This window comes from Equus caballus, chromosome 4 (genome assembly GCF_041296265.1).
Source record: "Equus caballus isolate H_3958 breed thoroughbred chromosome 4, TB-T2T, whole genome shotgun sequence".
Classification (NCBI taxonomy): Eukaryota; Metazoa; Chordata; class Mammalia; order Perissodactyla; family Equidae; genus Equus; species Equus caballus.
In genome coordinates, this window is record NC_091687.1 from 87,084,677 (window position 1) to 87,109,378 (window position 24,702).

General features: G+C 42.9%; 1 protein-coding gene across 1 annotated transcript in view; it reads left to right on the top strand.

Annotated features, from left to right (window-relative positions):
• SND1 (staphylococcal nuclease and tudor domain containing 1) overlaps nt 1-24,702 on the top strand; it is a 408,513-nt gene that overhangs the window by 51,721 nt on the left and 332,090 nt on the right. Inside the window, exon 10 of the mRNA XM_001502591.6 lies at nt 7,660-7,773. Coding sequence (XP_001502641.2) covers nt 7,660-7,773 — 114 coding nt within the window. The remainder of the gene's footprint in view (nt 1-7,659; nt 7,774-24,702) is intronic.

The following is a 24,702-nucleotide window of genomic DNA, read 5'->3' on the forward strand; positions in this document are numbered from 1 at the left end:
CTGGGAACTTCAGCCATTTTTTTGTTGATTTCCATCTTGTTTCTCTGCTCTCTGTTTTCTACAACTTCTGGTATTTGGATGTTTGACTTCATGGAATGATCTCCTGATTTTTTTTCCTTTATTTTCTATCTCTGTCTTTTGTTCTTCCTAGATTTCTTCATGTTTATCTTTTAGCCCTTCTATTGAGTATTTCATTTATGATACTATATTTTAATTTCTAACCTTTTTTTGTTCTCTGAATGTTTCTTATTACTATTAGAAATTAACATCTAGGGGCCAGCCTGGTGGTGTAGTGGTTGAGTTTGAGTGCTCCCCTTCGGTGGCTGGGGTTCGTGGGTTCAGATCCTGGGTGTGGACCTGCTCACTCCTTGTCAAGCTGTGCTGTAGCGTCATGCCACATACAAAAAATAGAGAAAGACTGGCACACATGTTAGCTCAGGGACAATCTTCCTCACCAAAACAAATAAATAAATAAATAACATCTAATACTTATTTCAGAGATGAATGTCATTTATTAGTGCTCTGAGGAATTATAATTTTTTGAAAATTTTCTTCAGCCTGCATAGTCTGTATTCTCCAAGTTATTTTTAAGTCTCTTTGTTTATTTTGGTCCCTTATTTTTCTTATTAGAGGCTTTTCTCAGATATCCGGTGATCCTTGATTCTGTTATTTAAGAATGGAGTGTTGAATGCTGAGTTAGAAGCAATGAACTTATTTATGGGATTTTCGGTCTACATCTTGAAATCCAGGTGCTTCTTACATAGGTTTTAAAGCAATCCTAGTTTTTGGCCTCGTTTTCATCCCCACTTGAGACTCCTCACTTGACAGTTTTTAGTCTTGGTAGGTGGGGGAAGTCTGCAGTGTGAGTCAGGTTGGTTACTGGGTTTTCTCACCACTAGCTCAGCATTTAGCTTTTGTGAGTCTGTGCAATCAGTTACTGCTCATCCTTCTGCTTTCCAGTTTCCAAAGGTTTGTTGCTATATTCTTCTGTTCTGTTATCTTCGTCATTTTGGGCTTATGTCAAAAAAAAGATTCCTTTATTTTTGTTTAGAGGTATTTAGAGAGAGAACCAAAGTAAATTTTTGTTCATAATGTTCCATTGTAAGGCTGCACCATAATTTATTTAACCAGTCTCTAATAGGTCGATATTCATGTAGTTTATAATTTTTCCATTATTTAGAAAATGGATTGAATTTCTATGTATATGGTAGTTATTTCCTTGGGAATATTTTGGAGCATATTTACCAAGTAGCTGTCCAGAAATGTTAACCAGTATATATCCCTATGTGTGTTCGTTGTCTAACATGTTATGGACCAGAGGTTGACCAACTTTTTCTTAGAGTAAATAGTTTAGGCTTTAGGGGCTGTATCATCTCTGTTACAACTACTCAACCTGCTACCTTAGCAAGAAAACAGCTATAGTTAATATGTAAATGAATGGGCATGGCTGTGTTCCAATAAAACTTTATTTACAATAGTAGGTAGTGGGCTGAATGGCCCTTGAGCCGTGGTTTGCCAACCCCTGTTGTAGAACACGGGATATCAGTGTTAAATGTAAAAGGAAAAAAATGATCTGTCCTTTTCTTTCATAACCTGGAACCCAACTGCAGTTTTATAGTCGTTTTACCTGATTTAAAATGTCTATTAATGCCAAACTACTTTTTCAAGGAAACCTAAAAAGGTCCTAAGGTGCCCTGGGCCTTCGTGAACATAATCTGACAATCCTACAAGTTTTCGCTGAAGGATTCTGCTCTGAGGCTCATGTGACTGTCAGGCCTGAGCAAATAGTGGTTCTCTCTTCAGCAGTCACCCTGTCTCCTGGGAATTAATTGTATAGGGAACAGTTAAACAGCCTGAAAAGCCTGTGAAAGGTGACCTATGAACTCTTTAACTGGGTGCCTCTGGGGCCCTCTGGGTGATTTCTGGAACTGATGTAACGCTGTAGATCAGAGTATTGGCCAAGAATCTCACTTCTGAGAAATATGCAACTCAACAATGTATTCTCTTGATACATGTGGCCTATTGAGAGGCTGGTTTTCATCCTCTGCTTAAGCAGTTTCACTTCTTAAGGAAGGAAATGCAAGGGAGGTTCTCCTTGTCTCTCCAGGTTAGCAGAGAAGCATGTTCACTTCACAGCGATTAGCTGAGCCTGCTTGAGACTTTTGTGCCTGTCGTGGCTTGCCAGTTTCCTGCCTGCCTTCCCTGTGGCGTTTTAGCTGATCTGTGCTGTTTGTAGCCATATGGTCCCCTGAGCACGTGGCTTGGCTTCCCTGTCCCTGCTGCTGGATGCTTGGGCCTTGCAGATTTCACGGACCTGGATAGCTGTCTGGGGCGGGGGTGGGGGAGTGGCTGCATGTCCTCAGGAGGTGGAGTCTTCTCCCTGTCCTGCCTGGTGCGAGGCCTCTAGCTTGGTTCTCTGTACCAACAGAGCCCTGAATTGGGTGCTTTGAGAAGATGCAGAAGAATGAGAAGTGGTTTCTGCTTTCAAGGAGCTTACCCTCTAGGGCTCTGTCTGGGAGATTGCCATAAGAAGTTACTGTCTGGTGTTGGTGGCCATGTCCAATTAAGCTCTCCATGGAGACAGTGGGTTCTAGTATGTATTTGGTTTGGTCCTGATGATTTTTTGCTATGCTTCCAGTTGTGGCTTTGAATGGAGTTCATTATCATGTCTCTCTCAGATGGTTTTTAAGCAAGGATGCTTTGTAATATTTTTGGCATTATCTAGACTTTTCCATTATATTCTCATTTGGTAATGGGGAGAGAAGAAAATTTTGTCATAGGGCTTTCTGGTGAAATGGAAGTTCTGGGGATGGTCTGTCTAGGAAGGTGGCGTAGGCAGTACCAGAAAGAGGTCAAGACTTGGTTTATAGCTTAAGTTAGCAAAGGGATTTGCTGCTAAGAAAATAAAATTATTGAATTAGGAAACATATGTAAAAAGTATTTATGTGGCTTTTTAAATTGAGACTATACTTTTTAGAAAGCTTTAGATTTACAGTAAAATTGAGCAGATAGTACTGAGTTCCCACATTACCCTCTCCCCCCTCTCAGTTTGCCCTATTAGCATCTTACGTGAGTATGGTACATTTAGTATCATTAGCGTACAAATATTGATGTGTTATTATCAAATAAAGTCCATATGCTAGTTAGATTTCCTTAGTTTTTCTCTAATGCTCATTTTCTGTTCCAGAATCTCATTTACAATAGCATGTTAAATTTAGTTGTCGTGTCTTGTTAGGCTCCACTTAGATATGACAGCTTCTTAGACTTTCTTTCTTTTTTTTTTTGAGGAAGATTAGCCCTGAGCTAACTGCTACCAATCCTCCTCTTTTTGCTGAGGAATACTGGCCCTGAGCTAACATCCATGCCCATCTTCCTCTACTTTATATGTAGGATGCCTACCACATCATGGCTTCTGCCAAGTGGTGCCATGTCTGCACCTGGGATCCGAACCGGTGAACCCCAGGCCCCTGAAGCAGAATGTGCGCACCTAACCGCTTTGTGCCACCGGGCTGGCCCCTCAGACTTTCTTTCTTTTGATGACCTTGACAGTTTTGAGGAGTCCTGGTTGGTAATTTGGGAACTTTAGAGTTTCTCTATATTGGGATTTGTCTGATGCCTGGTTTCCTTTTAAGTATCTGTTACAGTGTCTAGTCTGTTTGACCATGCTTAGGTGCCCAGAAGAATTTGCACCAGGAAATTGTGCTTAGTGTTTTGTCAAGGACACAGGGTGGCAGCTGTACTTTTCGGGACGGGGAGGGGAGGCATCTATGTAGTGACTCCAGGCCGTTGCTGTAATAGTTGTGGGGTTGTACTCCTCATTTTACCCACTTCGGGTGTTGCTTCAATTGCCTTTCCAGGATTAGCTTTGGGGAGAAAAGGCATAGCATACAGCCTTAGGGAGCAGGAGAAGCAGCTGATGTCGTGATTTCAGAGAGTAGAAAGGGTTCTTGGTGTCCCATTCCCTGTGGCTCCATCAAGAGTACTCCTTGATGGCACCCGTAGAAGACCTGTTGGGCTGACGTCCTTTTTTCCCTCTCTGATACTGTATTGATAATTTAGGCAGGTTGGGGAGTGTTGGTAGTTCTGCCTGGGGAGCTGTTCTGAGGCTCTCTAGCTCAGGAGGCTGTTGGAGGCTTTTTTGTCCGTTTTATCCGTGCTCCAGGGTTTTAAGAAGCTGAACAGCAGCAGCCCTTCACCACCCGGTGGGCCCTGTGGACGGCTCTCCAGATGGGGAGTGTGGCAGGAGGCCAGAGACAGGGATGGATGTCCCTTGCCCCTGTCAGCACTCAGCAATTCTCTTGACTTGTGGTAGCCCTTAGCCTATACTCGTCATCGTTAAACCACTCATTTTTCCTTTTACAATTGGGCTTTAAGAAATGGGGAGGGAATTGGGTTTAGGGCACGTATCTCAAGTCCAGCTAGTGACTTCTTCTGTGTAGATTTCTGCTCCTGTACCCGAGGTTAGCTGCTGAAGTGCATGGTTTGGTAGATGGGGAGGGTTGGGAGGGGTGGGGTGAAGTGATTAGGGAGGGATCTGTAGCTTGAGAAAGTGAGCAATGTGGGCATACTTCGAATTATCCTGATGAGAAGCACCATAAGAAATATCCCGTCAAAAATGTGGTCTGTCACTGTGCTGATGAGCAGGCTTTGGCTAGTAATCCACTCTGCATTTTACTCATTGCAAAGTACATGACTATAACCACTATTTTATTACTTCTTCCATGACTCTACCCAGGAGCTGCTTGTTCTCTAGACACTAATAACACAATTTACAGAAGAATAAAAAGTCATAAACCCCACTTACATACACACACAGACACACACGCACTCACCATATATCCCTTCACCAGAAAGCCAGACCTCGCTTAGCTGGCAGCGTCAGAGTGCGCAGTTTCTGAGGAGGAGGTTTCTAATCAGGGAGATGCCGAGCAGAGAGTCTGCTGCTGAGGCCTGAAATTTACAGCTCCAAGAATCCATTCACTGCTGCTGCTTTAATGCATTATAAGGGGTGACGAATACCAGTCACTTGTCACAGGGGTATGCTTAGATCTTCACATTCTATAATCAGGAGGTGAAGATGTGAGCACGATGATACTTTCCCTGGTTTTAGTCTTCTCTGAGCATGAGTAGGGAGTGGAGAATGTCTAGATATTTCTCATGTCTTGATGATAGGAATTCCCTATGTTTTTGGTATTTGACAGTTTAATAGGAGTTAGTTTTGGTTGAGAGGAATGTGTAGATCCTTCCGTCATTGAGATTTAGGAAATACCGTAATGTGTGTGCATTTCAGATGCCTGACGATTACCCTGTTAGCCTTTGGGCAGTGGTCCTGTACTTTTGGGGGAGGAACAGTGTTGATTTGCTGTACTTGGTATTTTGCTTGGTATGGCTTTGTGGATTTTTCCTTCTCTTTGGTCTGAGAGTGGGATAGCAGAATAGCATGTATCGTGGATAGCTTGCCAGCCATTGTTCTATCATCCATTGTACAGTACTTTCTCCCAGACATGGGGTTTTGACAGGGAAATCAACAGCTGGGGTCTTTGTCTTTTGGACAGTTGTCCAAGCCACTACTGGTGTGTTTAGGGAGTAGGAGAGAGATTCCATTGTGGTGGGCATTTTTACTTCATGTTAACGTGTCTGGATGGTAAGGGGAATAAGATCTCCTCTTTTTCATTCAGTTACTGAATCTGTATTTTTGGTGACAGCTCTTGCCTGTTTTTAAGTCCTGCGCTCATGGACATGTTTTTGTGATTGGCCTGGCATAAGGGGCTCTTTGATTTGGAGGGTTCTATATACTTCAGTACCACCAATACTTGGGTAACCAGCCCTGACCTTGACTTGGTCCTGGTGTGACCACAGATGGTACTTTTGATTACCCTTAGACCTCATCAAATTTTTCTGGCCAGGTGACTTTTGGGTTCTGGCTGTCTGGATTTTGATGTTTAGCCTTTGTGATTCTCACATCTGTTGAAAAGGTTATAGCAGAATGGCTGTAGTTATTTGAGACTGGCTTTTTGCTGCTTGTGGAGTTGCAGGTTCATCTCATGTATAGTGGAAAATTGAAAATAATTTTACCCCTCTACTAATCTGGTCAGTTGTTTCTCAGACCTTTCATTACTTTTCTGATCACTGGCCTGTTTTTCTCTGCACTGCTTCCATTACTTATGGTGGTAAAACCCAGGGATATCTCCTATTCATGAGCCGTAGTCAGCCTTCCATGGTCTTACAGCTTGATTCCAGCTGTCATCTTTTCACTCTGTTTGATGGCCCCACTCTCCTGCTATTTCCTGTCATGTATAATTTCTCACTTGTTTTTGCTTTTTGCTGTTTCTTCAGATTGTCCCTTAAATCACTCTTTTTGGAACCAACCGGTTGGCTGGCTTCTCTTTGGAGAAGGCAGAGAATAGCCATTTTTGGAGGAGTCTGCAAGTAAATGGGTATATTTGTTCTAAAAGATCTGAAGCTTCCTAGGGAGTAGTTAGGGAGGGCTCTTTTAGGATACTTATCAGTGAAGTTCCACCATAGCAGAGGAGAGTCTAGCTCTTTTTGTTTCATGCATAAAAGAGGAGGGAAATTTTGTGAGTGTACCCTCAATGTGGCAGCTGACCTGTAGTTTGTTTGGCTGCTTGATGGTTTCTCATGGGGCCTGATTGAAGCCTAGAAGAGTTGGTTTTGGTTTTGTGGATGAAGTGGATGGTGACAGTGTTTTGTAGTCAGTAACTACCTTGTAGCAAAGTGTTGCTTGCAAAACAACCAAACAGCCTTATAACAACAGGCTCTGCATATAATTGAGTGACTTGTAGACTACTGGCTGAATTATGGGTTCGAGTTATAACCTTGATGTAGTCCTAGGCTGGTTTCAGTGGAATTTTAGTCTGTACACATTGGTGGAGTGTTCTAATAACCTCCACAGAGGATATTTGTGCTTTTGCCCTTTGAATAGGTATCCTTGGAAGTTACCTCCGACTGGAAGTTAATCTTTTTCAGCTGAGAGTGGGGTCCAGTGTTACTGGTTCTGGCTTCCAAAACAAAGATGCCCATAGTAGTGCTCTGAAAAGGTGGCTTTCAGAGTAGCTGAAGTAATATTTTAGTAATCTAATGTTTCTGCATGTGAGATTAACAGCTGAGCATCTTCTCACACTGAGATGATAATTCTTTCTGCCCTTCGCTTGCCTTTGATTTTTTTGCTCTCTACTGGGGCTTCCTAGTTTGGTTCTTTCACATCTAGTGCTGGTACCTTCTTCTAATCCAGCCCTTATCGCTTTTCCTAGATTCACATTGAGATAGGGATTTTGATTTTAGTTTAGAACCTGTTGCAAGGAAAATCTTCAATAACATGTACAGACTGGATTTCCAGTTCACAAGCTTTGTACTTAACCACATGTCTTGGTCAGGGCAGAGATAAAAAAGATTGACCATCTTTATGAATGATATAGATTCTGCCTCGTTGAGAAATCATAAGGTCTTTGGTGGTTGCTAATTATAGCGTAGTTTTCTCCAACTTTGTTGCACCATGAAGGATGGTATTGAATTTACCCCAAATGGCTATTAATCTCACTTTTCTCCCTGTAATTGTGGTGGGTCTTGCTTCTTACCATGTGTGTTATGAGATCTGAGACATTGAAACAGATTTGAGCATTTCTGCCTTCTCGCCCACAGGTGATGCAGGTGTTGAATGCTGATGCCATCGTCGTGAAGCTGAACTCGGGTGACTACAAAACCATCCACCTGTCCAGCATCCGACCACCAAGGCTGGAGGGGGAGAACACACAGGTGAGAACAGGGTAGCAAGGGAAGGAGCTGGAGAATTAGTTAAATATGGTACATATATGTGAGGATGCTAAAGGACAAGTATTTCAAATCTCCAAAGTATTATTTCCTAATATTTGCAGCCTAGCTACCACTGGGCAGGCCTCAATTTCTCCAGAACCACACTCACTGATCTACCTCATTTTGCCTGGGCACTGCTGACATTCCTCCCTAGGGGGCTTGAGAGGCGTTAGGGTTGGGATATTTGGGATGGTGCATGAGTTTTACTTATTAACAAGATCTTATTTCTCTGAGAATAAGAAGAAGAGAAGGTCGGTATCTCACATGCATGGCAGTGAGGCCTGTTTCTACTGGTCATTTTGATTTGATAGTTCCCTATGTTTTTGCTCTAGGAAGAAATGAATTTGGGTATATATATTCTCTGGGGTCACCTACTCATCTTTTGCAAGTAGTAGCTATGATTATTAGTTACACTGATTTGTGCTATTTGTTGGCTCTTTTGGCAGCATAGGTGCTTGCCTAACCAGCATGTCTGATTTGGGTGTATCCATTTTGAGAAATTATGCTTAGGATGAAAACTATAAGTGTTGGTAGTCTGCAGGCAGTTTTGTTTTAAATTTTGTGATCATTCATTTTCTTTCCATCATCATGAGTTATGAGAGGTTGGGAATAGGGATTGGGGTTGAACTTCTTTTTTGTTTGGTTATGTATTGTTTTTACAGACGTCTTTCCGACTCCTATTTTTGCCGTCTGATGTCTAAAGCGTGTGACTGTTGACTGGTCTTAGAACTGGGTCCTCAGTGAGAGCCAGTGCCACAGGCGAGTGTTGGGGTAGTTTCCAGAAATTAAACAGCATGGTTGACGTTAGTGCTGTGTGCTATCTACTTTTTAAATTTATCCCTTTTTGTAAGGATAAATTTATGATAATTCATGTCTAAAGACATGAGATTTGATTTTCTGATGTTTTGCACATACGCATGTCTTGGTGCATTCACGAGTCGAAATTCATGTCCTGTTTTCATTTATGTGCGAGTTTACAGACAGCCCGTAAGAGTAAAATAAAAATATCATGATTGTCTTTTAAATCAGATCATGCGTAAGAAACATATATAGAATGGGTTCTTTGAATGTCTGGCCAATCAGTTCATTCTTTCCCTTTTATTCCCCATAGAGAAGGCAATTTAATGCGGCAAACGGTATTGTGGTAAGGTTGAGAATTTAAATGCGTGAAAGCCTAGAAATGCCAAAATAAAGTTCTCTCAGTAACTGTAGCTCTGCCTCACTGCACAGAGAAAATATACATCTCCAATTTTATCAGTTTTGGGACTAGTTCACAATTCTGCATCTGTGCCATGCAGTTGGAGTTAAGGTTCCCACAGCAACCACAACTTTGAAATTCTTGAACGTTAATTCTTGTGCCTGCATCATCAGCCAAAGAATTATGTTAATGTAGACTGTGTAGCTGAATTTTAAGTAGTTTTTAGGAGGGGGTGGGGGTGTTATAGCTTAGGTACAATGATAGGTTTTCTGGAGTAAGAGTTAAACTACTACTGAGAATTTTTAGATTTTCAGGATTCTTTGCAATCCCTCAAGGGGTGATGGATGGATCTCTCTTGACCTTGTGGACCATGGGAAGTTGTGGGAATATATTTCCTAGTTGAGGTAGGATCCTGTTTATGGGTTCCCTTGTTCTTTATCAAGGTGGGTTATCTCTTATTTTTTTTTAACTTCTATTCATCCTGAGATCTTACTCCATTTTAAGAAAGTTCTAAGTAAGGCTTAGCTCTAAGAGTCTATAACATGGATTTTGAATGAAATGAAGAATGATTTCCCTATTTGTTCATTAAATTCCTTTGGAAGATTTTAATGAAGGGTCACTTAAGAGATAAGTTAATGTAATACACCTTGAGTACTGTGGTGAAGGCCTCTGAGAAGAACCCAGTTGTGGTAGGTGTTAGGCAAGTCTTCCCAGGAGCAACAAGTGTACATCTTGAGTGTTCATGGATGAGGAGAAGTTAGCAAATAGGAGAAAGGGCACTCTAGACCAATGCTGTCTAATAGTAATGCAAGCCACAAAGCCAAGCTATATTTGTTATTTTAAATTGTCTAGTAGCTATATTTTAAGAATTAATTGTAATGCTTTTTATTTGACCTAATATATCCCAAACAGTATCATTTCAACATTTAATGAATATAAAAAATTAATCAGATGTTTTACTTAAAAATTTTATTTTTACTAAGTCTGTGAAATCTAGTGTATATTTTACACTTGGAATACATCTCAATTTGTTCTAGCATATTTCTAGGGCTCAATAGCTACGTGTGGGTTGTGGCTACTGTAATGGACAGTGCAAGTTTAGAAATTCAAGTGAATGGAGTCATCATCATCATTGATGAATATTTATTGGGTGCCCACTCTATACCAGATACTGTGCCTGGGGATGCAGCAGGAAACAAACCAAACTCTCCTGGCACCACCCTCATGGAAGGTGAAAGTCTAGCAGGAGAAATACACCAGTAATTTCATTTATGCTACGTGCTTTGAAAGAAAAGTTTAGAGTTTATGGGAATGCATGATCTGGGAGAGCTTCTTTGAGGAAGTGACATTTAAAGCCTGAAGGGTGATTAGGAGCTAGCTAGGTAAAAAGTGGGGAGAAGACGATTTCTGACTGAGACAGCAGCAGTGACAAGAATTGGGTGAGTTTGGGAATAGGGAATAGATGGCCACTATGGATGGTGCATGAGTGGTGTGATGCCTGTGTGGTACGAAGTATAGGCAGGACCAGATCATGCGTGTCCTATGAACATCTAGATTGTTTCTTGAAGAATTTGAAGCCAGGGAATGGCATGTTAGGATTTGAGTACTCTTCTGTTGGTCGCTTGCTTTTATAAAACATGAAAGCAATTTGCATTTCTAAGAGAAGATCATACTGTACGAAAACTGATCTTGCAGCAAGGATTCTTTGGAGACAAGGAATGGACCTTGGAGGGCCTTGAATAAAACACTCAGGAGAATGCCTTCTGTCTAATTTTGGGACACTTTATGGGGGTCATTGGCTTTGAACTGGAGAAGGAGATAACCTGACAGCTTATTGTTTTGGAGCTCATTCTAAACAAAAGAATAGAGTGGGAGAAGGTGAAGCCTAAGAACTGGAGGAGTAGGTACAGAGGGAAAGAAAGCCTTGCATGAGCTTCCTCAAGGGCAGGCAGATGGCGTGCAGTGACTCCTGCTGTGGGCTAGGCCTCCCTACAAGCTCCCAGATGCTGACTCAAGGGGGCTTGTCCTTCAAGTAAGGAAGGGGAGATTCTTTTAATGTCTTTCTTCCCCAAGCCCCAAAAACTCTAATAACCTGTCATCAACTAATATAGATCTTCTGAGACATCTGTATGTTGTGAGGATAGGAGGACAAATTGGATTTCCCTTTTTTGAACACAGAGACAAGTTCATTTCTCTTAAATTATACATGAAGGCAAGGAGGTTTTGCCCAAGGCTAAATGTATACTTCCACTCCCCTTTTTTGGTTACTTTCTAATTGCAGCCAGAGGAAAGGCTCTGGACAAAACAGCATGATCAAAGAAACTGCTTTCACCCTAGGCAGCTGCCTTCCACTAGTACCCAGGAATCCATAGGGAGCCACTACTCCCAGAGTTTGGTTAGAACTTGAGTCGTTGCTGGAAAGTATGACAGGAGAGTTAAAAAGCAAGGGTGTGTAATATTTCCCCCAAAGATTACAATGGGGTGTCTGATGCTGTTTCTGTGGCACTGTGCTTCTGGATGATTCAGGGTGAATCCAGTGTCAGCTCCGGCTGGCTGAGAGCCACTCTGGATACTGACGTGTGGTATTTCTGTGGACTTGAACACGTTATCAGGGGTTCTCTAAAGGTATAGTTTGTTTTATCCAGTTATTTGCCACAAAGAAGCAAGTGCTTAGTCTTGGAGAAAGGCTATGGGTTTTCTAAGCTACTGCCTTAAAGGAGATAACACATTGTGCAATCTCAGGACTTCCTAGAGAGCATTTGGCTTTGATCTGACACTGGAAAACCTAGTGCTCTGTTGCCCAGGGCTGCTGTAGGCTTTGTGTTACACTTGGAGTGTTAGTGACAAAGGAAACACAGCCCCTGGGCATCCAATGAAGGGGCTGACTTATTCCCCCATGAAGTCTTCTCATGCAGTGCTATTGTAGCGGGGAAAGTTACAGAGCGAAAATTTACCTTGAAAACAGGTACACAATTTACCCAACCCCCAGGTCTTAGTGTGAAAAGTTTCCTTTCAGTTGCAGGGCCTTTTCCCTCAAACTCCTTTTCTTAGCCTTCCTGCTTTCCCACCTTCCCCCGTTTTACTCTCCCTCTTCTACGCCCCCCGCCCCCCATAAGCTTGGCCCTCTGGGAAGTGTGGAAACCTGAAGGTAGAGCCTTTCCCCTCATCTCCTAGTCCTGCTCTATCACCCTGTACTCTTCTCTTCTCATCAGGTCTTTCAGCCTCCTTCCTGTGAATTTATTTATGACATGATTGTTCTTTCACAGCAGGGCCTCTAAATGTTCAGATCTGGGCACTAAAGGATCCGTTTTGTTAAAACTGCAATCTGCCTAATCTCTCAGTGTCCTCGCTGCCTTTTGAGGGGGGTTTGTTTCTCTGGACCCCACTGGATCTCCGCCGTAGGCAGGTGATGGTTGACAGAGCTGCAGGTAGGCGCATTATTAGTGATGCCCTGGGATTCTTCAGGGTCTTTTCTCAGAGGCAGGGCAGTTTCGGCTGCTAATAACTCCATTTGTTGTGTAGGGCCCCAGGGTGCTTTGCCATTTAGATGCGATTAAAAGTGGTTCTCAAGTTATTCCCTCTGGTTTTGATTTCTGAAAGCAAGATGACTGGTCCCTCTGGACCCTAAAGCAGATGATGCTGCCACTGAGATGAGATGCATACCAACAGAAAGCTGTGGGGCTGTAGTCCCTAAGTGAAGCAGGGGCAAACCAACAAACCCACTGACTGTGATCTCATGCTTGTGACTGGAAGCATAAGGCAAATAGCAAATTAGAGAGGGACTCCGGCTTGGCATTAAGGACTTTGGAGAAAAGCAGAAGCTCTTTGAAATGGATATAGCATTTCATCGGTTTCCATTGGGGAGATTTGGGGACTGTAGCAATGTGATCAAAAGACATAGAATATGTCAGAGCCCTGGCAGAGGCATTCTGTACCGGTTTCAGATTTGTTTGATCTGGGCATTTTTGAGAACACTTGAAACCTTCTTTGTTAGAGGACTGAAAAAAATTATTAGTAGGAGACTATGGCTGGGTCTTAGCTCATCTATTTAAGATTCCAGGATGTATATATCCTGTCATGTTTTGAAGATTAATACCTGTTCCTCGGCTGGAGAGGTCACTGCAGGCAAGCCTGACTCCTCGTGGTAAGGTCAAGACATATGGGATCTGGGTAGATGTTTCCTAAAATGTACCTTCCACTGATAAGCGAATTATAACCTGGAGAAGACAGCAAGAGCCCAACTTACTTCCCTTTGATTTCCTTTCCTCTCCCTGTTACAAATTATACTTTCTTTCGTGTCCTTTAGTTAGTGCGTCCCCGTTCCCGTGATCTTGCCTATGCCCTTCAAATAATTTTCGTGGGATTTTAACAGTGTTCTAGTGCGTCTTGGTGGTTAATCCTTCCCTGAACCATGTGCGTTTACCTCTTTAAATCCATCTCTTTCTCTCTTTCTTCCCTCTTCATTTAGTCATCACTGTTACACAGTTCTATATTTTCAATTTCTCTAAATCTTCCCGGTGCTGGTGTGTTCATATTTCTTGCCTCTTTTCAGTCTGTGAGCTGCAGTAATTCTCTCTTGTTTCCAGAGTTGACAGCACCATCATATTTGCTGTCCCGTGAACCTTTAGCATAGCTGCTGTGCTGAGGTAACCCTCTTTCTTGCCCTGGTTCTCGAAAGCCCCTTAAAGCCAGAGATTTCCATGCACACGGTTTTTCCCTTCACCTGTGCCATCCTGTACTGTTTGTCTCCGGGCCTACTTTCTCTTGGGAAGCCTCAACTGCGCTGAGGGAAGGAATGGCATGGTTTTCTCAGCTTCAGACCCTCTTTTTCAGAATCTTGCAGAGTGCTATGAATATAGTATGCATTTAATAAATGTTTAAATCAAAATATCTGCTGAGGCTTAAGACCTAATCCATACATTGCGTTTGAGTGGCAGCATTTTTACCACCTTCCAATCCATTGCTCATCTCCTTGCCTGCTTCTCATAGCCATTGCAGCTTGAGCCAGTGTACTGGTGTCGAAAGGTCCCAGCAGGGAGTTTTGCATTCTGGTTTTTTCCTCTTCCTAATTGGAGTGCTTGTTTTGCTGGCCAGGTCACACATGGCTTAGTTGTCTGTAGGCACTTCCTCTTCCCCACTCCTAGTTCCAATTTAGTCATTGCCGTTGGGTTGACTAGCCCTGCCTCTCTCTGAGCGGTGGCTTTGCTCATAATGGTATTCTATTAGCACAGTGCAGATTGGGTTCAGTCCACCTGAGGGGTTAATTTCAGGATTTTAAATGCACTTGCAGATTGGTCCCCAATTGATTTTCTTTTAACACCTGTACTCTTATTCAGGCTTTCCCAAATATCCTTCTTTCATAGCAGTTCAGGTGTCTTGATTCATTGAAATTTTTAGGTGTACTTTTTCCCTAGGGCTATGTATTTTTTTACTGTTGTTGACCTTGTTGGTTGTCAGGTTATTTCTTTGCTTGGAACTAATTTTGAAATCAATTAGAGAGCGTTCCCTTCATCTTTCTCTCTTTATTTATGAGATACTGATTGCAGAGCTACCTACACTGTGTTTAGATAAATTACCTTTTTTTTGCATAATATTTGTATTCAAGGCAAGTTGGGTGCAGTCATGCAGCATCTTGCACTTCTGCAGGCCAGGGCTGTAGGTTTCATTCCTTGGTGGGCTAATTAGCTTTGTACTGCGAAAATTTTGTTCAGTTCAAAAACCAGACATTTAAGTTCCTCATCTTTTATAGGCACTGTGGATCTGGGGAATTCTTTTTATTAGTAGGGTGTTTATAATTTTAGAAACTGACTTTCTACTTCTGACCAGTGTGTGTGTGTTGTGGTCACAAGGTGGACTTTTAGGCTGATGATAGATTTTGGATAAAGCAGCTTCAGTTCGTGTCGCTGCTTTGGAAGAGGCTTTTCAGAACTGAGACTAGAAGGGGAAGCTGAAGGACACAGTTGCTTGCTTTTTTTCCCCAGCAAATGACAGCCCTATTGCTTAGGCATATTTTTAGTGTCACTTTTCATTTCAGCCCTCCTTTGAAAATCTACGGCCAGTTTATGGGTTGTTCATATTCTGCAGGCCTTAATCTCACCATCTAGCATGATGTCAGCCTGTTTTTGGCTGCAAATGCCTTTGCCTGGTTCATTGTTGGGTTGGTGGCCACCTTGGCCTATTGCTGTTTCACAGGAGGAGCTCTGTTCAGTTTAGCTGTGGAGACATTCTGGAGACCTTGTGTTCCTTACCTTTTCATTTCTTTGCTAGAAGCCAGTTCACATAATCTCCTTCTCCTTGTTTCTCTATATTGGGCCCTTCATGAGGCAAACCAGAAATATCCCTTTTATATGGGCATCTGCTGCATCTTTGTGTTCAGACATTGGTCCCCAGAATTTGTTTCCTTCTGCTGTCCTGCTGATTCTGGATAACCCACATAATGGATGCCTGTAGTTTTTAGTTTCTGCTTTAAAAAGCTTTTTCCGTTTTCCTTTTTTTTTTTTTTCCTTCCCTACTCAGTTTGATTTTCTGGGTCAAGTAGATTTCTTATTTCTTCAGATCTATTGCTAGCTCACTCCCCAGCACGTAGTTTACACTCAGATGTTTATTGTATGATGTCTCATCTCATTCACAGTGGCTGTCTTTACTCATTGTTCATAATTTGGGAATAGGGGATGGGCAGAATACACTGACACTTGACTTTCTGAGTCTACTGCTTTACCATTCCTAGGACATTTTCTCGTCATTACTAGGGAGGTTAGTAGGAAGATTTGACTTTTTTTATGTGCTGTTGTCTTTTGCAAGGTGGTTTGGAATAGGAGAGAGGCACATTTTTATTCATATGGAGCTGCCTTCAGCATCTGCTTATCCAGCTGGAGGGCCTTGTTTTAGAAACACTGCCATGCAGAAGCTGTAGGTGGATCTCTGCAGAGGAGCTGCTGCTGTGCTACATGTCCACGGCTCCCTTTGCAGCCTACCTGTTCCCTCAGGCTCTGGCTGGAGGCTGGTCCCTATGGGTGGGAGTACAGACTGTACTGTCCGCCCTTTTCTTATTGGACCCACTTTCCTCTTTACCTCTTAGCGCAGCTGCTATGAGTGAGTGCCCTATGTTCTGCATGGGAGAATTGGCAGACGGCTCCATTTGCTGGTTTTGGCCATTGGGACAGCCAGGATTATCAGGCCAGTTTGTATTTTAAGAGGAAGGAGACTTGACATCACTCAAAGCAGCTTATTTTCTTTCTTTCTTTTTTGTTTTTAAATATTTTATTTTTTTCCTTTTTCCCCAAAGCCCCCCAGTACATAGTTGTATGTTCTTCGTTGTGGGTCCTTCTAGTTGTGGCATGTGGGACACTGCCTCAGTGTGGTTTGATGAGCAGTGCCATGTCCGCGCCCAGGATTCGAACCAACGAAACACTGGGCCGCCTGCAGCAGAGCGTGCGAACTTAACCACTCGGCCACGGGGCCAGCCCCTTTTATTTTTTATAAAGGGGAAAGACGTTATCCCAGCCCTTTGCTGTTTCTTTCAGTGAGCATTAAACCAACAGCTCAGCGTTTTCCTCAGGAAAACATCTAGGGTCCCTCCCTGCTCTTTGAGCCAGGCTCTGTCTCGCCTTTGTAGATTGCTCTGTGGTGCCCGCCTCCTTGCTCTTAAGGCTTTTGGGCTTCACTCTTCCTTCCCTCACCCCCTTCCAATCCTCTTCTCTCAGAGGAGTGAATGGTTCTTTCAGTCTAGACACTCTTGTTTGCATACCAAGTTATAGTTATTCTGGAGGTGCTTGGACTCGGTAATACCAGAGTTCAGGAAGATGTAAGCTTCTCAACTGAGAAGCTTCAGTTTGTAACAGCGTTTGGGTCCCTTGCTATTAGATGTCAATAAAATATAGCAGGTAGAGAATAGTCATTGGGCTCTTTTAGAGAGATAAGTCTCCATCGTAAAAGATACGATTAGTCTCAGGGTACCTGAGAGAGTAGATGGAACCTGACACATTGAAAATTCAGTGTAATAAAATCCCACAGCCTTTCATCTCTCACCCTCATCACCCAGCAAGAAATGGGTTCTGAGGGCAGAAGCTGGTAGTGTTTAGTATCTTGTCTCTCTGTCTAAGAACATAATCGAATGTACTTAGCTAGGAGCATGCTCTCTTTTTGCTCCTGTGCCCATCTCAGAGCTGGCAGCGTTGGAGACTTGTGGCCTAATTCTCCTTTTCCCCGAGCATGTTATCTTCTCCACCTCAGAGTTCTCAAAAGTCTTAATACAAGCTGTTCCCTGTTCTTTAGTTTGTTTGCTTTTGTGTTTTGACTTGAAAGTATTTCTGAAAGTATCTGAATGGTAGCAGCATAGATTTGTGCTCCTGCTACTTTAGTTTTCCTTTGGATTTCTTTCATTTACCTCCCCGATACCCACTGTGGTTCTTCCATTCTCCCCTACCACCCTCTCCCAACACTGTTCCTCCCCCCTGGAGAGCAGAGAGGGAGTTTATAAACTTGGATTTGAACGATGAGGTCACTCCTGCCCATGCAGTTTGGTTGTTCTATTGCTTGTTACTGCAGACCTTGCAAAGGAGCTTGCAAAGGTGGCTATTCCCTGTATTCCCCTCATCTTGAGTGTTGCTCTTAAGTTCTCTGTGCTATGTTTTGGATGCTGCATGAGCCCAGACATGAATGCTTACCATTGTTGAAGTTAGTTTACTGTTGCCCTTCAGCTGCCTTGCTTTGGGTTCAGCCAGGAGTGGCATCTTTAACCTGAATTCACTACTTAAAACACTGACAACATCCAAACTGGATCACTCTAGTTTTCTTGGATAACCACATTTAAGCTGCTTATTAAATGCAATTTTATGTTCTAGAAAACTGCATTTGCACAATGTAAGCCAGGCCAATATCCTTCTACTCCCAGAATTCACCTAAATTGATATCCTAATTGGTCACATCTCTAAATCTATAGCTGATAGATACTGATTTGAAGAAGGCACCTTGCTGATGCAGTAAAGTCTTTGGCTTTTTAAGTGCTTATATTGGGACAGGGTTTTCATCCTTCTGGCTTGTGTTAAAGAAAAAGTTGTTCATGACACTTGTGAAAGTGCAGTAAGGTGGACTTGATTCAGGACCACTGTGATGGGTCTAGGGACCGCTACAGTGGGGGAGAGCGATTGGATTCAACTCCAAATACGACAAGGAAAAGTGGGAGTTTAAAATGAAGAACAAGAGTGGGATGGTGGAGGACGAGAGCCCAATAAGCTTGAAGAGGGGATTCTGGCTAAACTGACTTACTGGCAGGATTCTTGCTAAAACTGGACAATGCAAAGATGAATATGGTACCCAAAAGTCAAGCCTACTTGAGAAGAGGAGAATTCAGAGGAACCTGGGCAGGGTTTGGTCAAGGAAAGAATCTTTGTCGTTTGTGATGTCAAGTTTCAGTCGTGGTGTTTGTCTTAGCGGTAGAAGGTTTGAAAACTCCAGTTCTTCAGAGACTTATATGGTTTGCTTCTGTGGTGCCTATAGGAGAATGCAGGCCGTAGACAGTTACAGCTTTAGGATACTTTTTCCTCTTCTTTCTCGCTCCATCTTTATTGCCCTCTACATACCTTTACCTCCTTCTCCCTGCTCCCTAGTGTGGTCCTTATTATTGCTATCTTTGGTGGTGGTCAGGATGAATAAGAGGGAGTGAACAACTGGGAAGTTAAATATTTCTCTTTTTTCTCTTTACCTAAAGTTCACATTGACTCTGTGTCTTTTCTGCCTGGTTGTAACCTACTCCCATGGCTAATTCAGGGATGTCCAACACCTCATGGTATAGAGCTTAATGTAGCAGGGAAACTTGAGGACTTAAAATCTGAGAAAGCAGTTTTTGACACTCTCCTCCTCATGCTTGTATATCTTGTGGCATAGTGGTGATGCTGAAGTGACTTGGAGTTCAGAAGCTGGAGAGTAGGGATTCATTGCTATTTCTGGCTGCCGTTTGACCTTGGTACATCTCCCTTCTACCTGTGTCGCCTTCCCTGCTAGGAGAATGATGCTCATATGTACGGTTCTAAGGCATCCCCTGATAGGAAGTTCTACAAGTGCAAATCATTTGATTGTTAACTGTTAGATACACTGCAAATATGGCTGCCAAGATTATTGCTTCTTATTTGCTGCAAATGAGCTCTGGCCTTCTGGGTTTGCACAGGACTGCTCTGAGGACAAAGATTAAGTGGATCTCTGTTGATGGCATATCTTTTGATTGAACAGTACACTGGCAGTGTGTATAGGGGTCTGCCACTGCCCTTCTCTTCATGGTTTCTCTTCTTCCCCCTCCCTCTAAGCCTGAGCTCAGATGCAAAGGTATGTACCCTTTTGGCTCTCACAGTCAAATCCAGGTGAGAGCTTTCCCCCTGGAGGAGAGGCTAGGTCAGTTTTTCATACGGTGTGATTTGTAAGCTGCTTCTGTTAGAATCTCTGTGGTTGGAGCCTGGAATGTTCATTTTTCACAATTACCAGGTGTTCTCTTGCATTTCAGCTTGAGACTACTGTTCTAGATTGTTGCTCCTAGCAGTGGAAAAGGGGAGTTTACTAAGGCTTATTGTCCAGGATTTTGGTCTCTGACGATACCATTTTTCTTCCGTGAGCCAGACTTAGATGCAGTAAGATCTCTGCTCTTTCTTGTAAGAGCTGTTCTCCCCCCAGCCAACTGTTAACCAGACAGATCTCTTCTTAGCTTAGAACTTCTCCTGAGGATTCCAGTGAAGGGAGATCGGAGAATTCCGCCTGAAGAGAATAGGGTTCTCTAGGGAATAGTGGAGTTTCTTAGGGTTTATAACATACTGTTTGAGCCGATGTTTAGTTTAGGTGGGATCTGTTAATGGTTTCAGGGTGAATTTCACTTGATGATCAAAAGTGAAAAGGTTTATGAAGTGGTGCCTTGTTAGATCTGGGTTCACACCTCGTGTGCCATTATATGAACTGAACTTGGTAAGGTGCCATGGTAAACGCTGCACTTGCCTTCGGGCTGTGCAAGCAGCCCTGGAATGGTTGGAAGAAAATACAGGTGCTTTATTGCACATACAGAGGAGCCAGGAGCTTGATTGTGGTTTAGGAGACAGCACAGCAAAATCCTAAAGTGCCTTCTGAATCATAACAGGCACACGAAAGTACATTGTGTAGGTTTAGTGTAGGGTGATGACTCTTCATTCCGACTGATGAAGGGCTAAGCTTGTCGGTTTTTAAGGCCTTGTAGAAAGTCTTCTGCTCAGTTCAGCTTCTTTTTAGAGTTCAGCTCTGAGCTTTCTAGGCTGAGGAACGCTGTCTGTTAGTTAACTGATTTATGCGAATAAACTCAAAGATGTGATTTAAAAGTCAGTTTTGGATTTCTTAATTTATGATGTGAAGTCCAACTGCTAAACAGACCAGAGACGGTTCTGAGGGGCAAGGTGTGTTCTCTTTCTTGTAGAGGAAGTTGGTTTGTTACTGGAGTCCAGGAGGTGGCTGGACCCTGAGGAAGGCTGAGGCGGCCCTGGATGTCTGTGTGGCCCAGGCAGCACATGAGGGGTTGGACACACACCTTCTCCATCCCCACCCTTGTTAGATAGATGAGGAAACAGAGATGTGAAAAGATTCCTTAGCTTATTCAAGGCTCCTTCCCTGGTAAGTGGATGAACTGGGATCTGTTTTACTTGCCTCCAGATGTGCCCCATGGACGTTCATGTTGGTTGGTCAGGTTGGTGATCCTCTCCCTTACACACCGGTGGGTGGACTTCTCTCCAAGCTCCTGTTCCTGCCATCTACCAGAAGCTGCATCTGGTTTCATGTTTTACTGTAACACAAGTGTTTTTTGTTTCAATGTATTTTTACAAATATTTCCTGCAACCGTTTTGGAGGCACCATAGTTTATAACAAGAGAGATTCTAATTTATATTTTGAATGAGTGTTTAACATTGGAGAAGTTGGTGAACCATATCTCCTTAATAGTTATGTCTCCTGTATGAAGTTAGTAACCTCACTGTTTGGAACAGTCAGGCCAATCCTATGAAGAGATTGGATTCTGTGCCCCAGCTTTTTTTTTTTTTTTTTTTTTTTGGTGAGGAAGATTGGCCCTGAGCTAATCTCTGTGGCAATCCTCCTCTATTTTGTATGTGGGACACTGCCATAGCCTAGCTTGATGAGCAGTGTGTAGGTCTGTGCCCGAGATCCGAACCTGTGAACCCCAGGTCGCCACTGAAGCAGAGTGCATGAACTTAACCACTTCACCACCAGGCTGGCTCGTGGATTCCCCCTTTTTAATAAAGAGTCTCAAACTGGTCATTTTTGTACAGGTTTCCAAGCCCCGTGAGCATCTGCTTCTAGATACTTCATTATGAGTTTAATTTTCATACATTAACCCCATTAGATAGATGGCTTAGGCTTCTGATTTAATATTTACATACATTCTGTACCCTAGACGTTTTTTTCTGATTATAAATGTAACATTCTTTTTATTAAGTTTGGAAAATTTAAAGAGGAAAATATCAGTTACTTAAATCACACCACCCAGAGGCAACATCACCACTATGAATATCTCATGGCCTTCTCACCGCTTCCCCGTGTTCATGTTTTGTAACTGAGCATTTCCCTTGGCATTTAAATAATTTCTAAAACATGATTTTTAATGGCTGTGAAGTTTTTAAGAATGTGGACATACCATAATTTATTTAACTAGTCTCCACCAATTTTTGGATATATGAATTATTTTCAGTTTTTATAATTGTTATATCTTCATTCTTAGAAAATTTGCCTTGCACTAGTAAGGAGGAGACGGTCCATTCAGATCTGAGGCAGCTCCTGGGAGGGTTGTGCTGAGTACAGTGTAAGAAATTCTTACCACAGATACATGTTCCCAGAGGGGCTGATATTTAGCCCGGCTGGCACTACTCTCTCTAATCACCTGATTCCTTATCTATCCGTGTTCTTTAGAAGCAGGCTGGGATCCAGCCCTTTGTGTTTTGTTGCCAGGTTGGCTCCCTCCCCACAACAGCTGAACTTTCTGCTTCTGAACTAAGGGGGAGGGTAGTTGGTAAATCTTCTCCCAGGGACCACTGCTCTTTTCTGTCGCTCTGGCTGGGACATGGAGAGACACTTTAATGGGAACTCAGAGACTCCCTTGGCAGTTTTGTGAGTGCAGCCGGCAGTATTTATTTGTTTTGTCCCATGTGCTGCTCTGTCAGGGACTTCCACAGGCCAAGCACTTGCAAGTATTTGTACAATTACATTGCAGATTATTGCATTGCATCCTGTTGTGATTAAACAATCACCCCCAAGTTAGTGTATATAAAGCAGTTGTATTTAATTAAAATACAACAGCACTGGTGACCAGTAGATATTAAAATCATTGTTGCTAATTTAAAGGAATATACCATTCCCCCATCTTGAGGAAGAGGCTGCCTATTCAAGGTTGGCAGGAAATGAGACTGAATGCAGGATCTCCACAGCCCTTCCGCCTCTGTGTGTGAATCTGAACACTGGCAACATATTCTTGTTTGACCTCAAGAAGTGATGCGATATTTACAGGGAGTTAAGGCTGAAGTTGTTGAGGCTATAACCTACAATCAGCATCTCAAATCTACTTTCAGGCAAAAAGGCAGCTATTGACAAATGCAGATACAGGTACAGTATACCGTCTGTGTCCCATGTCACTGAGTAGTTAAACTGTTGAATTCAGTACTTGGCTAAAAACCCTAATTTGGTGCCTTGGGAACATAGAGCATGTTATTATGCACCAACCCAGAAGTTACTGTAACTCTTTACATAGTTAATGTCTGTATGGCATAATTAGAAGACACCCTCAGATCCTCTGAAGTGTTCACATGCACAGTTTTGCATTCTTTTCTCTGATTATTCTTTGTGTGTCTTTTCTCTGCAGCTCAGTGCTCCAGTGTGTTCTTTCAGCCACTGGCAGTGTAGCTCTGTTCAACTGAAAGCTGTTTCTTTTAAGGATCAGCTGCTTATCTGGGAAAACTCCATCAGCAGATGAGGGGGCCCCAAATGAAAGTTGCATTTATATACCGTCTTGTTTTGTTTTTTAACTTGGGTCTCTTTTCGTATCTCTCCATCCTCCACAGATGATCATGTCTTCAGGTAAACATGGTCCAGGGAACCTAGGAGACCAGGGGAGGATCGTCGGATAAGGGCTGAGTCACCACCTCTAACTGTCTTTAGGAGGTGCCTGTATGACCCCAGGGGAGGTGTTCACTCTTCTCCCCCCACCTTCCTGCCTCTGCTTAATAAGCTTTCTCTCTGTTCCCCTCTGACTGGGTCTGTAGCCCTAGCTGTAAGAGCTGGCAGAGGGCTTTGGAAGGACGCTTCCAGAGTTAGTTGTGTCTGATGCGCAGGAAATGTGAGTGGAGATATTTTAATTTGTGCACAGGTGTGTGGCTTGGAGTGATATTGGCCCTCACTGGTTTGATGCTGATGAAACTGGGGTGGGGGTTGGGGTGGGAGGGGTTGTGCTCAAATGTGTCTGCAATTTCAGGAGGGGAAAGAATGAGTCAGGGCTGGTGATGATTTTGTGATGCTGTGTTGTTTGTATGGGTCCTTCCCTGTGGTTCTGAAGAAGAAATTAGTATATTGGTCATTTGAAAAAGTAATTTTAGCTCATAGACTCCCTGCCACACTTGAGTAACTTTTGGAAAGTGTAATATTTTACCCAAATCCGATTAAATGTTAGACACTCTTCCTGTATTCCCTTTACTGTCCTTTAACTGATTAGCGAAATATTTATGTGAACCCAGAAAGCTGATTTATTTATTTTATTGTTTTTTAAAATAACTTGCTTCTCCCTAGTGCTGGGTGCTGAGACCCAGACAGCAGACAGCCGCCATGATTTCTTCCATAATTATCATCTGCCTTTCCCTGGCCTGCATCCTCAAGGGACTGCTTTGAGCTGTCCCAGCTTTAATGAAGCCTCTAGCTGTCCCTCCCCCTGGGTGGGTGGTAATAAATCCAGCCAAAATATCCCCACCAAGGGACAGTGTAACTCATTTTAGAGTATATAGCAGATGAGTGGGTAGGACTCAGCATCCTGATCCTCAGATCCCGGGGACAGCCGTGGAAGAAATGCAGAAAGGAAGATGCCACGTATCGAACTGGACTTGGGCCTTGCACTCTGGGAGTCTGTCTTGTCTTAGGTCTGAGGGTTTCAGCCATGGTTAATTTGGTGGCCAAGGTGCTCTGGAAATTCTTAAGCATCTGGGTAATCAGGTAATTGCTGATAAGGATGGTCTCTGCGATGTTGCTATGAAAATAGATAACAGATCTTGGGATCCAAGTTCTAAAATCATCGTGGTAAAAGATTGGTCAGAAGAGAGCCTCTGAGTGGGGAGACACACTTCGCATAGTGCTCATTCCCCCAGCCCCTGCGTGTTTGCCAGCATAAAGCACTTGTATGCCTTCCTGGCACATCCGTTCTTGGTGAGCCTGTGCTCAAGTTGCTCTTCATAATTAAATGCTCATTCTTGCCTGCAAGCACAGATCTCAGCTGTTGTTTTAAGATTCAGGGCAAAAACAGGTTTCATAATCTTCTCCTGCTCTAAGGGTAACTGGCTACATTTGTTTGTAATGGACACATGCCTGGCTGTGTGTATGGGCGGTATCTTTTATTCATCAAGAATCTTTTGAATGCAAAATGCCAACAAAAAAAGACAGTAGCTTGGGTATTTTTTAAAATT